The sequence below is a fragment of the Priapulus caudatus genome, unplaced genomic scaffold (assembly GCF_000485595.1).
Source record: "Priapulus caudatus unplaced genomic scaffold, Priapulus_caudatus-5.0.1 Scaffold97, whole genome shotgun sequence".
In the NCBI taxonomy this organism is placed as follows: domain Eukaryota; kingdom Metazoa; phylum Priapulida; class Priapulimorpha; order Priapulimorphida; family Priapulidae; genus Priapulus; species Priapulus caudatus.
Window position 1 is genome coordinate 449,114 of NW_014577158.1, and position 12,047 is coordinate 461,160.

A 12,047-nucleotide genomic window follows, 5' to 3' on the forward strand; every position below is an offset into this window, starting at 1 on the left:
TCCTTCAGCAGCATCGTTGATCATAACCAAAAACAGTAGCGGGCCAAGCTTTGTGCCCTGGGGAACACCACATGTTAATCCCTGGTACGTAGAGGTTATCCTAGAGTCTATACTATTGGATAAGGATGTACCTACTATTAGCTTCGCTACTATTTGTATGGACTGCTTCAATTAACACACGCATGCGATGTGGTTGCGATGTAAATACCTCCCTATGAAAGCCTATAACTGATTAGTTGCGTCATTTCTACAATCAGACCGTTTGTTCTATTTCAACAGCTACTATCAAGCGATCGATTGGTAGACTGGGTTCATGGCCCCATTGTTTTAATAATGTTTGTACTGCCGTAGGGTCTAGCATTGCTAGCTGCTAGCGTCTACTTGTACTAGCGCGTCTAAACAGGGAACACTTGTTAATGGGAATGAGTTATATATAGCTCTTTGGATCTTGGTTGAGAGACGCTGCCGCCGCGGACTATAGTAAAATTGATGGGAGGATGGGAAATTTGGACGGTGAGGGACGGGTAAAATATAACTAGTCTGCAGGACTAACGGCTATGGGGCATTTACTAGTCCTTCTGATTTTTTACTAGTCTCGGACTAACGGACTAGCGTTAGTGTCGAACCCTGATTTTTAAATCTAGATGCTCTAAAATGCTATTTACTCTTTAGACTTATGATTTTTTGCCCTTTAGGCTGGGGGCCCGTAGCGTTTTGCTACGGCAGCCCTACGGCTGTGACGCCCCTGCATACATACGTTGCGTACGTGGTTATACACCATAGATAGTGTTTGGTACTATCACTCGCGTATATAAGCGAACCGAGTCGGTTTATAGTTGGTGTTAGAGTTAGGGTTGGGGTTAGGGTTATAGAGTAGGCGTGGTTAGGGAGTAGGCGCATCCCTAGACTAGCATTATATTACATTTATGTAATACAACATGAACAGCGCATGCGCAACAACTGCTCGAACGAATAGCGCATACGAACAGGTTTCCGATGCTCGGACGAATATCCACGTCCATAGAACATTTTCAGCTAGATTTCGTAACTGCAACCTGTTACCACCTGTCCCCACGAAAAATGGATCGCAAAACGCAAAATGATCGGCCTTTTTAACACTTATTTATCTAGATTGACATCTCACCTATCTTTTTGAACACTCCACAACTTTACACCATGTATTTATCCATTTATTTCTAAAAGTGCCAGCACTACTTGCAAATTGCGTTTGAAATGCTGTGTGTACACGCGTGACGTCACCCGAAATGTAGCTGCATCATAGCTGCCACAGTGTAGCTGCCATGTGTTTTGCCTACATATCCGCTATGATGCAGCTACATTTCGGGAGATGTCACGCGTGTACACACAGCATTTCAAACGCAATTTGCAAGTAGTGCTGGCACTTTTAGGAATAAATGGATAAATACATGGTGTAACGTTGTGGAAAGTGTTCAAAAAGATAGGTGAGATGTCCATGTAGATAAATAAGTGTTAAAACGCCCGATCATTTTGCGTTTTGCGATCCATTTTTTTGTGGGGGGACAGGTGGGAACAGGTTGCAGTTACGAAATCTGGCTGAAAATGTTCTATAGCCCTGCTGCAGTTAATGAACGCGGGCTATAGTACTAGAGCTAATCATGATCATGTTTATGTGATGTTAAAACGCCAGACTGGGTCAAGTCTAATGTCGTAATGTTAATTTCCAGGACACAATTTACTTTTGTAATGATACCATGCACATATCTACACTCATCACACACGGGTACACGCACACGTAGGTACTCGTACTGATGCTGATTATATGACAACAGTGATGATGATTTAGGTGCAGGGGTATTTTGCCTGTTGTTGGATGTGACCAATCATATGCACTGCTATGTAATTTTTCTGTTGCAGGTAATCATGCAGCTGTTTATACAAGGTCAGAAGACTCATGCATTTGAGGTTGCCACCTCAGAAACGGTGCAGGATATCAAAGTGAGTACATGCTACTTTATCTTTAACCAATATATGCATAAAAATGAAAGCTTTTTAAGCCCGAGTGTTCGCTATATTTGAGGAGGGCCACATACAAAACTAGATCGCTGTGCTGGTTTAGAGGATTTCCTTGCAGCATTACCTATGTGCTAGTGTTTTGCACTGTAGGTAGCCAGTATGCTGCTATAGCAATACATAACATGTCTAACGTGTGGCTCATTTTCAGGCGCGACTGGCTTTGCTAGAAGGCATTCCTGCTGACGATCAAGTCCTGACTCTGGCTGGTCAGCCTCTTGATGACGGATTTATCCTTTCAGCATGTGCAACAGAGAATTGCACTGTATCACTGACTGCCCGTCTGGTTGGTGGTGCGTATGCGAGTTAAATTTACAGGCGGACATAATACATACTGCATAGATGTTTGCAACTGTTTGTATTTCAGTCCTGTAAGCGTAAACTATCAATGTTTTATATATTGGGGTTGATTTCATGGGAAATTTTGTGTGAAATATTAATTGCCAAACTTTAATAATGACAAAACATTTAGTTAGCACTGAAATGGCCTAGCGCTGGCTATCTACATATTATCAAGAGGCCATTAACCCCAGAGCGTACAACGCTGAAATAGGAAAACCATGGTGTCGTTTCAGCAAAATTAATAAAGTTTACCTACCTTATTTTGATACTTCTCTATCGGAATATTATGCAGGAGTCATAGCTAGCCAATATAAGATCAACTGCTTGTCTCTACGATGTTCCTATGCCGAGATATATATCTATATATCTATGACTTTATATCTCGGCATAGGAACATCGTAGAGACAAGCGGTTGATCTTATATTGGCTAGCTATGACTCCTGCATAATATTCCGGTAGAGAAGTATCAAAATAAGGTAGGTAAACTTTGATAATTTTGCTGAAACGACACCATGGTTTTCCTATTTCAGCGTTGTACGCTCTGGGGTTAATGGGCTCTTGATATAATGTTCCGCTCTGGTTTGAGTGTTGTAAATGTGGTGCGGGCAGCTGCCACTGTCTGATTCTAATGGTTGTTCTATGTGCATCCATCGTTTCAGTACCTTTTGGTTTTACCTTGTAGGTAAGGTACACGGCTCCCTGGCGCGTGCCGGTAAAGTGAAGGGCCAGACACCAAAGGTACATTTTGTGCGATCATTGAAATTGAATTATGAGCTATAGTTGGAATCCTAAAACACCTAAATTTGTCTGAGGAAAATAAGTCTTTGCTGCGTATATAATGAAATGAATAGAAAGAGTGATTAGGTAACCACATCAGGGCTTGAAACTAACCTAAAATGTTCACTAGCCAGCAGGGCTAGTGACCTGTAAAATCTACTAGCCCTTAAAAATATCTACCAGCTATTAGTTTAGTGCGGCGCTGAAGCTACGTGGTGAGCACAGTTTCGCCATTTTTGCGGGGGGAGGGGGGAGGATCTGGGTTTTGATTTTAGACGCTCTGAGATGCATTCTGCGAAATTCATTGACTTTGTGAAAATCTAGATTCAGTATAGATTTGGTATACACATCAGTACTATGTTATAAGAGCAGAATAATTATATTCCTTATAGTAATTAACGATTAGAACTATTAGTCAGTTTACTGAAATGTGAAAGTTTATGTTTAAGTTGAACCGTTTGTGACTATCTCTACTACAAGTACAGAGGTTGTTAGTAGTTAGTACAAGTACAGTATAGAGTTATAAGTTGAGTTATCCTGTTTGTGATAGTTTAAGATTTGTAGAGTTGTATTGCAATTATATTAGTTGACTGAATATAAGCCACATAGAAGTAAGCGTGTTATATGCTAGGCCTAGTGTTAGGATGAACTTCGTATTATAAAAAGCTTAGAATACCAGTTACAGGAATGTAGGTTTAAAGGTATATATGCGTGTTATTTTCATAACAGTACCTGACAAAACCATGACTACTATTCCACGTCAATTATAGACACAGAGACTGGATTGTATATTAGCCAGGGTGATTCCAACTGAGTATAAGTAAATTTGAGTTTCTAATTTGCTTATTTAGCAAACATCAAATTGAAATCATCTTTTCGTTTGAAAAGGGGAGGGATTGTAGTGTTTAACCCTGAGATCAGCTGAACCGTAAACTAACCGGTCCATGAACATAAACAGAAAGTAGAACAGAAACGTATTGCGTACATACACTGAGGGAATTAATGTGGTTTAATCTGGTAGTAAAGTCTACAGTATCCAATATGGCAGCGTTCAGCATGGTGAATTTTATGTTTAGGTTTTGCAATTTTATTATGTTTGCACGCTCAAGTTTTATACTACTTATTACTAGTTTGGTCGGGTTAGTAGTTGCTGAAAAAGTACTAGTAATATGTAATCTGGTAGGCATTCCCACTCGCCAACAGGGCTGGTCAGCCCAGACATTCTGCTAGCCCTTACTGATTTCTACTAGCCTCGGGCGAGCGTTTAGTTTCAAGCCCTGCACAGCAGTGCTTGTGCTTTAGCAAGAATCCAAATACTTAAGCAACTCTTTGCTGATCAGTCACTGACACAGTGTGTTTGTAAAGAGTTTAGGAGCATCAATACATGTTAGTGGAAACGGGTAACTTGGTGGGAATAGGGGTGACAGCATGTGTCATTGTTAGAATATCTGGGGAAGTAGACACAAGAATGTCATACGTGGTGCATAGGCCCCCTTAAAAACCCCACTGATTAAGTCATGTATCGAGTGCCATTCCTTGCTCTCACGGTGCGACTTTGATTTTGGCGACACAGGTTGAGGCCGGCGAGAAGAAGAAGAAGAAGACGGGGAGAGCCAAGCGACGTCTGCAGTACAACAGACGCTTCGTCAATGTCGTGCAGACGTTCGGCAAGAGGAGAGGACCCAACTCCAACACGCCCGCCTCATAGGAATCCCAGCCGCGCGTTCTTGTGATTATGTCGATATCTGTAAAGTAAAATAAAGATTTCGCACATAGAGGTCGGTGTACTTTTCGTATTTTTTTCCTTCTCTTTGTTGTTAATACTGGACGGTTGCGAGTGACAGACGGTGGATGCATCATGCATGTCGTGTAGTCGGGTATAAAGTAGATGGTATGATTGTGATTTACTAGTTCCGTGAAAACTGTAAATATGAACTGTAGTGGTGATAGATATATCGACATATCCTAACTTGCAGGTTAAAGCTATGGCTAGTTGTTACACATTGCCTTTGAGGATACAATTAAGTGACACATGCAAATTGCCTAACACTGTATGTCACAACTGATGATATATTATACACATTTTATTTCACTCTTACTTTTGTAACGCTCATTACAAATATTGCAGTTTTCACGCTAAAATCTGTACTTGAAAACATGACAGGTCACTGCACTTTAGCTTACAAAATGGAATTGACTCCGTAAAAGGGTCCTAAATTCCGTTGTTTTATTCACTGGATCGTTCGGGCACGGTGAACTAGCTGGCATGTGTGTGACTCGAGCAGGTTTGTGAGTCTGTAGTTCATCCACATTGCTGCGACTTCTCGGCCACGTCACGTGTGATACGGTCATCCATGCTGCACCTTTACATCGTCTACCGAGACACAACCAGCCTTTCATCTCGTAAAACATGCATCGAGGAGAGATACAATTAACTCCTCTTACAGCTGTCTTACGAAAAAGTACACTGACAACACCCTCTTGTGGAAAACTACGCCGACGCGCACAGCCGATCAGCCCGTCTTCTTGTAATACGTCCGCGTCTTGCTCTTCACGGATTTGACGAGCGCCGAAAGTTGCGGGTCCTTTGCCGCCGTCGTTTCCACGGCAACCTTCGGCGCCTTGGCGATGGGCGTCCCACCGGGCTCGCTCTCCGCGGCGCGTCGGCGCTGCTTCTCTTTAATGAGCGACTCCATCGCGTTGGTCTTCTTGAAGCTTGGATCGGACGGGTCGATGTTGTAGTGGTGCGACTTGAAGACAGCCTCGAAGCGTGGGTCGGACACGTTTAGCTGCAAGAGAGCACGTCGGAAGCTGCAGTATTACCAACAATATCGGCGGGAGAAACAATTCAAACTACCTACCTAATCCTCTTCGTTTCTAGAGGCAAAAGGGCACCTAGGAGAATGATACACAGGTTTATGTTCGGACGTGTTGAGGTGGAGAATTGAGTGAATGCAAGCATTTACCACATACAGCCGTTTGTGTTGTTTATGAACCTGCAATCCAGAATTTCGCACACCTGACTATTAGGAGTGTAACGATGCATCGAACTATCGATTGCAATAGTGTTTGACTTAATATACATTGATGGCAAAGTAAAACATCGATAACCATAGCTAATCAGTAATGGTTCACAGAACAATTGATAGTTTTCGATAGTGGGAACGTTAAAACACCAGGTTAGTTTATTTACTGCTAAAGATATGTTTTCGCACATGAATATGCCTGAAACCCATGGCCGACACCGTCGTCATTGTAAATAAGTAGACTATCCCTGGTCATCATTTTAAACTTGGTAATTTGCCTTATATTCTAAGGTTAGGGTTGGATAACTAGTCCCGTTCGTGCAGTGGATTTACAAGTGGTAAAGTTTGTACCTTGAAATCGTCTTCTACTTTCTTTTCTTCTGACTTCTTCTTCCATTTTTTCTGTTTCTTCTTCTTGCCCTTCTCTTCTTTGATGATGGCCTTCAGGTTGAAATGATGCTTGCCGTCGTCCTTGTCATCCATCATCAGAAGTTCTAACTCGTCCTGCAATCAATGTTGATGTCAGTATCGTCTGTACACATAAGCACCGTGTGTGAATAATGCATTCTCCCTTGATACACAATATACGATAGGCACTCCCAACACTACGTATTCTTCCTTATACATGCGCTGGGTTGTTGGGTAGTAAATGTTTTCGGGCTGACTGTGTGATTTAATTTGATGTTCCATCCGAGAAAACCTCACCTGCTCATGTTTGTCCTCCACAGTTTCGCCAGTTTTCTTTTTCGTAAACTTCTTATCTTTTTTGGCCTTTCCTTGTTTGCCTGGGGCTGTATAAGTAAAGTGAATTATTACGTTAACATGGGTCCCAACTTCGCCGATGACTACAAGCAAACCTTGCTCTTATGAGAAAGGTTTCTTATCGTAGGCTGCACTTGAAATTTGCTATATGCCGTTATAATTTTTTAAATGTATTGAGTCGATCATTATTAGTAATAATGTTACTATGTAATTCACCCATTTAATGCTGAAAAAAGGCACGGAAATATTACGATTTATACATCTGCCATTACCTTTCTGAAGCTCCTCTTGGAAGTAGGGGTTATTTAAGTCTATGCCAGCTGGAATGTCGTCGTCACTTGATGCTTCATCACTGTCTGCCTGTAAATGTATATTATAGTTAATAATCCAAGCACTGTGAGATAGGAGTAATCCTGGAAATAATGTAACCATTACGATCCGTACGAATATGACATACATATGATGGTTTATACACTCCTGATATGATGGTTTATACATCTTAATCCGAATGGCAAATACCATTACACACATTTTGTCATGTTGCATACATACATACATGCATGTTCTGAATAAATTAATTCCACAATAATTCCATATTAATGAATGATGAAGGTAGAGATTTCTCATGAAATTACACTTTGTTTACATCTGTTGGATTTTAACCCTGGGAATTTCGGGATGTTTTTTGCGAACGCGAACGTTACCCCGCCAACCTGCTGTTTGCTCGATTCCTTGTTTTTGAGACGCTCCATCTTTTTCGACTTCTTCTTTTCTAAGAATTGCTCCCATGGTGTCAGATTGAGCTTCTCCTTCTCCTTCTTTTGTAAAATCTGCTGTGTTGATTCTTGCAGCCCTGCATTGTTTCGAGAGATAAAAGTTCAATGTCAGTGATGTACAAAACAAGGCAAACTCATCGTTCATTACTTATACTATACTTCTAGGAAATTACATTTTGAGGTTATTCTAGGGGCGCGTTTGTTTGGGACGAATCCGTCGGATCAAGATCATGTGATCCTGATCCGACCAAACAAACGCAAACTCACTTTCACCGGTTCACGTTTCGCTGTGACCTATCACAGGATGGTTCATAACAAAGAAAAAGCTGTGATTGGCTGAGGCGTGGGCTGCCATATTGGAGTTCGAATCCACCTCGCTAGCAGGGTCGGGTTCGGTGGATCGAGATCAAGTGATCCGACCAAACAAACAGTCAGATCAACGAATCCATCGGATCGAGATCCGTGGATCCGACCAAACAAACGCGCCCTAGGAATGATTCTATGTATGCTACAATTACGTGTAATGACTGAGCACAAATGCAAGAGATCATGCAAGATTAAAAAACGTGTGTAATATGTTGAATTAGTTTAAAAAAATGTCTAGACAATTGCTTATTGGCACAAATGACAATTAGCTTAGCATGAACTATATTCTCGATTCAACACATAACAATAACAGTAACAATACACGTTCACATCGCCATCGGCACAGCGAGAGGAAAGCTAAAGAGAGGGAAATAACTCCTACCTGGTTCCCAAGTAATTTGCATCTCCATTTCCTTTTCATCTTTATCATCATCAATTCCTTTCAAGAGAGCTCTGTATTTATTGATTGCCGCATCCTCGTCATCTTCATCGTCGTCTCCATCCGATTTCTGATCGACTGAATCTTCGTCGTCAGGTTGCTCGATGCCTTCATACGCACCTTCTGAAATACGATCATCAGATTCTCGCCTTTGATTAATGCTCACCTGAAGGGTTCTGTTTTAGACGAACAACTGGAATACGTGGCAGTAACGTGATGCCTGCACTTTTACGCTTCACTGTTTGAATCGGGGAATTATATCATTTTAACTGTGTGTCATAGGATTATGCCTCACCGACATATGACCAGCACGATGAAATATGAGACCAAATACAGAATCGGCAAGACCTTCCATTTTAAGATATCGTAAATAATAATATTCATTACCGTCATCTTCACTAGAAGATGCCAGGTAAGCTTTCATGTCCATATTCAATACATCTTCCTTTTTGTAATCTTTGCTCGTTATGGCTAGCCGATCCTTGTTTGTTTCATCCCAGGATAGATGAACCTGAATGATATGACAGGATAAATAATACAAGTTACTAAGTTATAATTTAGTTATAACTTAATATATTCTTTGTATACAGTAAGCAACTCTAGGTTGAGAGTTAAACATTTGTCAAACGTGACAATCTTGTGTTTGTTTAGCCAAATATACGTTAGGTTTATAGATGATAACTATATTACACAATAAATATACGAAATTCGTTTACAGCATGACACGCATCATACCTTTGACTGATTGAGAGCGGTGGTAACAAATAATGGTGGTTTATAGGAACTAATATCAGGCGCTGCATTGCACACTGTCAGGGGTGTTTGCTCAAATACCATGTCCTCCGGGATGAACCTTAATAAAAATGAAAAGTACATGCACAATATGTATACAACATCCATGAGTTCATCTACAAGGTCAAGCACAATCGAATCTACTCAATGAGGTACAATTTGAATCCATTTCAACTGCATACTGAAACACAAAACCTTATTACACATTTCTCTTTTTTACGAGTGAAATTTAAAATGACCCCACAGTTAACAACCATTCACAGCCTCACTATACTTTGCAACAGGCGTCCTCCACGACGACAACATAATAAAATTACTTAAAAACTTTGGTTAATTACCTCAGGTCAAGTCTGGTTGAGCTACTCTCGTATTCCATGCCATCACTCTCCTCATAGACCTTGTTCGCAGTCTGTGCCGAATCGAACTCGGCAACGGCGTAATAGTACTTCAGTCGATTCAGCTGGTACGTGCGCAGTTTTTCCCTGACGCGTTCTGCAGTGTGTAGCAGCAATTGGTATGAAATTAAAATAAATAGCATATATGCATTACGAAAGTACTGATCTTTCTGTGTGTCTCTCTTTCTTTCTCTCTCTCTCTGTCTCTCTCTCTCTCTCTCTCTCTCTCTCTCTCTCTCTCTCTCTCTCTCTCTCTCTCTCTCTCTCTCTCTCTCTATCTCTCTCTCTCTCTATCTCTCTCTCTCTCTATCTCTCTCTCCCCCTCTACAGACAGTCAACCTACTCTGTTTCATGTCTAACTAATATATTTTCGTACCGGAATCCTCGCTCTTGTCTCCAGCCTCAGCTTCCTCATTTTCAGAATCTGAGCTATGCGTTACCAGCTCGGCCGGGCCTTTTAGTTCCTCTTCCTGTAGCCTCTTCATTCCGTAATCTGATGGATAAATCTGTAAAGGACATATGCAGGGGGTTAGGGCATCTGTCACCGATTATTCAACATCCCACCGCTGTATATCGTGCAGGACACCATGAAATCATTCCATTTTCCAGCGTTTATTACGTCACGCATCACATCACGGCATGTCGTGATGTTCCATGTCATGTCGTGGTGTTCACGATACATCACGGCCATGTTGTCGTGAGAAGGAATCGTATGCGCGTACTGTGACAGAATGCAGGATGCCTCCAGCAGGAGCAAAGCTGCTCAGCATGACGTAGATGTCTGCTGCCTTGATGTTATCCCAGTCCATATTACACACGGCGAGTCTAGCAGTGATCTCCATAGCCTCTGGTGCATCAGCGCCTAGCTCACCCCATCCGGCATCATCTGCGGTAAACACAAGTCAATATTAACATGAGCAGATATATCCAAGCTACATAGTAATTACTGATATTACATTTTAATAACGTTTGTTAGGAGATACAGAGGTTGTAGTTTTTGTATCAGTTTGCTGACCAAAAATTCGATTTTATGCAGGACTTTATATAGCGAGCATGATATAATAAGCAAGTATTTATATTCAGAGTTATCAGTAACATATATAAATAGTTATAACTGATAAACAGATGCGAATAGTTTCATGTATGCAATGGAAACCAAATGGGATGGAAGGAAGGGTTGTCTGAGCAACTTTAAATGTGCATTTGACCGATTGTTTGAACTTGAGTTTTTTCGATTAACAATACAAGTATTAGGGATTGCTCTATGGGAATATTACTTACCTTCACTACTGACAACGCTATCATCATCATCGTCGTCTTCAGTTGTGTCACTGGATTCACTAGAATCGCTAACTCCCACACCTCTAGCTGGATCAAACAGTTCCTTTTCATCATTGATACCATCATTGTCATCATCGTCATCGTCGTCATCATCCTCACTGTCATCAGCATCATCTTCATCATCATCCTCATCACTGATGCCTTCTGGTTCATTCTTTTTCTTTTTCTTTACTAGAGATGGTGACTTTGACTTCAATACAGTCTGCTTATAACTTTCATCATCATTGTCATCATCTTCCTCATCGGAGGAAGAGTCTTCCTGACTAGACGAAGTCTCTAATTGATCTTTTTCGGGCACAGTCTGGTTAAGGGGTTTTACATGGCCACTAGAGAGTTTATCACCATCAGCTCTCAGCTCCCGTTTCTCAGGTTTCGCCAACTTTGCTTCTGCTTTCACTTTTTGTGATGCCTTCTTTTTTGCTTTTACCTTCTTTTTGGCTGTTTCAGTGTCACTCTCATCAGATGATGATAGCTCGTAATATCGCTTCAGATCCTCATTAGTAGTAAAGTTCGTTAATGGTGTACCACGCTTGTCCACGGTGTATTTGAGCTTAAATTTCTTGTTCTAAAAGCACAACAGTAATAAATTATTAGAACATTATACGTATAGTTCTAATGATCACGAATTGTGTAAAGCTGAGGCACTATCAGTTGAGAATTATACAAACAGACAGTCGGGATTCGTACATACCTCAAACATAGCTTTGAAACGCTTGTCAATCTTTACTTTTCGTTCTTTTTGTGGAATCCTCATGAAACGAGGGTCCCGCCCGATGTGGGAAAACCGAGCATCTTTCGTTATATCGTCCATCGTGAATTCTCTCAAGAACGATGACTGGATGTGAGTGTGATACTGATAGTGTGATATGAGTGCTGCAAATAAAGTAATGAAATATTTCTCTTTACGCACGCACGCACGGACACACACACACACACACACACAGGGGCGTGTACAGGGGGGGGGGGTCCGGACCCCCCC

General features: G+C 41.3%; 2 protein-coding genes across 5 annotated transcripts in view; one reads left to right on the plus strand and one right to left on the minus strand.

Annotated features, from left to right (window-relative positions):
* LOC106805045 (ubiquitin-like protein FUBI) overlaps window positions 1–4,952 on the plus strand; it is a 9,454-nt gene extending 4,502 nt beyond the window's left edge. For both annotated transcript variants that reach the window (XM_014806516.1, XM_014806517.1), the window contains exons 2-5: window positions 1,897–1,977; window positions 2,204–2,345; window positions 3,077–3,132; window positions 4,745–4,952. In XM_014806516.1, coding sequence (XP_014662002.1) covers window positions 1,903–1,977; window positions 2,204–2,345; window positions 3,077–3,132; window positions 4,745–4,879 — 408 coding nt within the window. In that variant the 5' untranslated portion in view covers window positions 1,897–1,902 and the 3' untranslated portion in view covers window positions 4,880–4,952. The remainder of the gene's footprint in view (window positions 1–1,896; window positions 1,978–2,203; window positions 2,346–3,076; window positions 3,133–4,744) is intronic.
* Window positions 4,953–5,227: 275 nt separating this feature from the next.
* The window catches only part of LOC106805044 (ESF1 homolog), an 8,385-nt gene continuing 1,565 nt past the window's right edge, over window positions 5,228–12,047 (minus strand). For 2 of the 3 annotated variants that reach the window (XM_014806514.1, XM_014806513.1), the window contains exons 2-14: window positions 11,760–11,941; window positions 11,009–11,633; window positions 10,450–10,613; window positions 10,104–10,233; window positions 9,671–9,824; window positions 9,276–9,393; window positions 8,928–9,051; window positions 8,484–8,663; window positions 7,664–7,812; window positions 7,232–7,319; window positions 6,903–6,988; window positions 6,549–6,701; window positions 5,228–5,960 (exon numbers count right to left, since the gene is read on the minus strand). In XM_014806514.1, coding sequence (XP_014662000.1) covers window positions 5,685–5,960; window positions 6,549–6,701; window positions 6,903–6,988; window positions 7,232–7,319; window positions 7,664–7,812; window positions 8,484–8,663; window positions 8,928–9,051; window positions 9,276–9,393; window positions 9,671–9,824; window positions 10,104–10,233; window positions 10,450–10,613; window positions 11,009–11,633; window positions 11,760–11,879 — 2,367 coding nt within the window. In that variant the 5' untranslated portion in view covers window positions 11,880–11,941 and the 3' untranslated portion in view covers window positions 5,228–5,684. The remainder of the gene's footprint in view (window positions 5,961–6,548; window positions 6,702–6,902; window positions 6,989–7,231; window positions 7,320–7,663; window positions 7,813–8,483; window positions 8,664–8,927; window positions 9,052–9,275; window positions 9,394–9,670; window positions 9,825–10,103; window positions 10,234–10,449; window positions 10,614–11,008; window positions 11,634–11,759; window positions 11,942–12,047) is intronic. The other variant, XM_014806515.1, reaches the window with a different exon arrangement.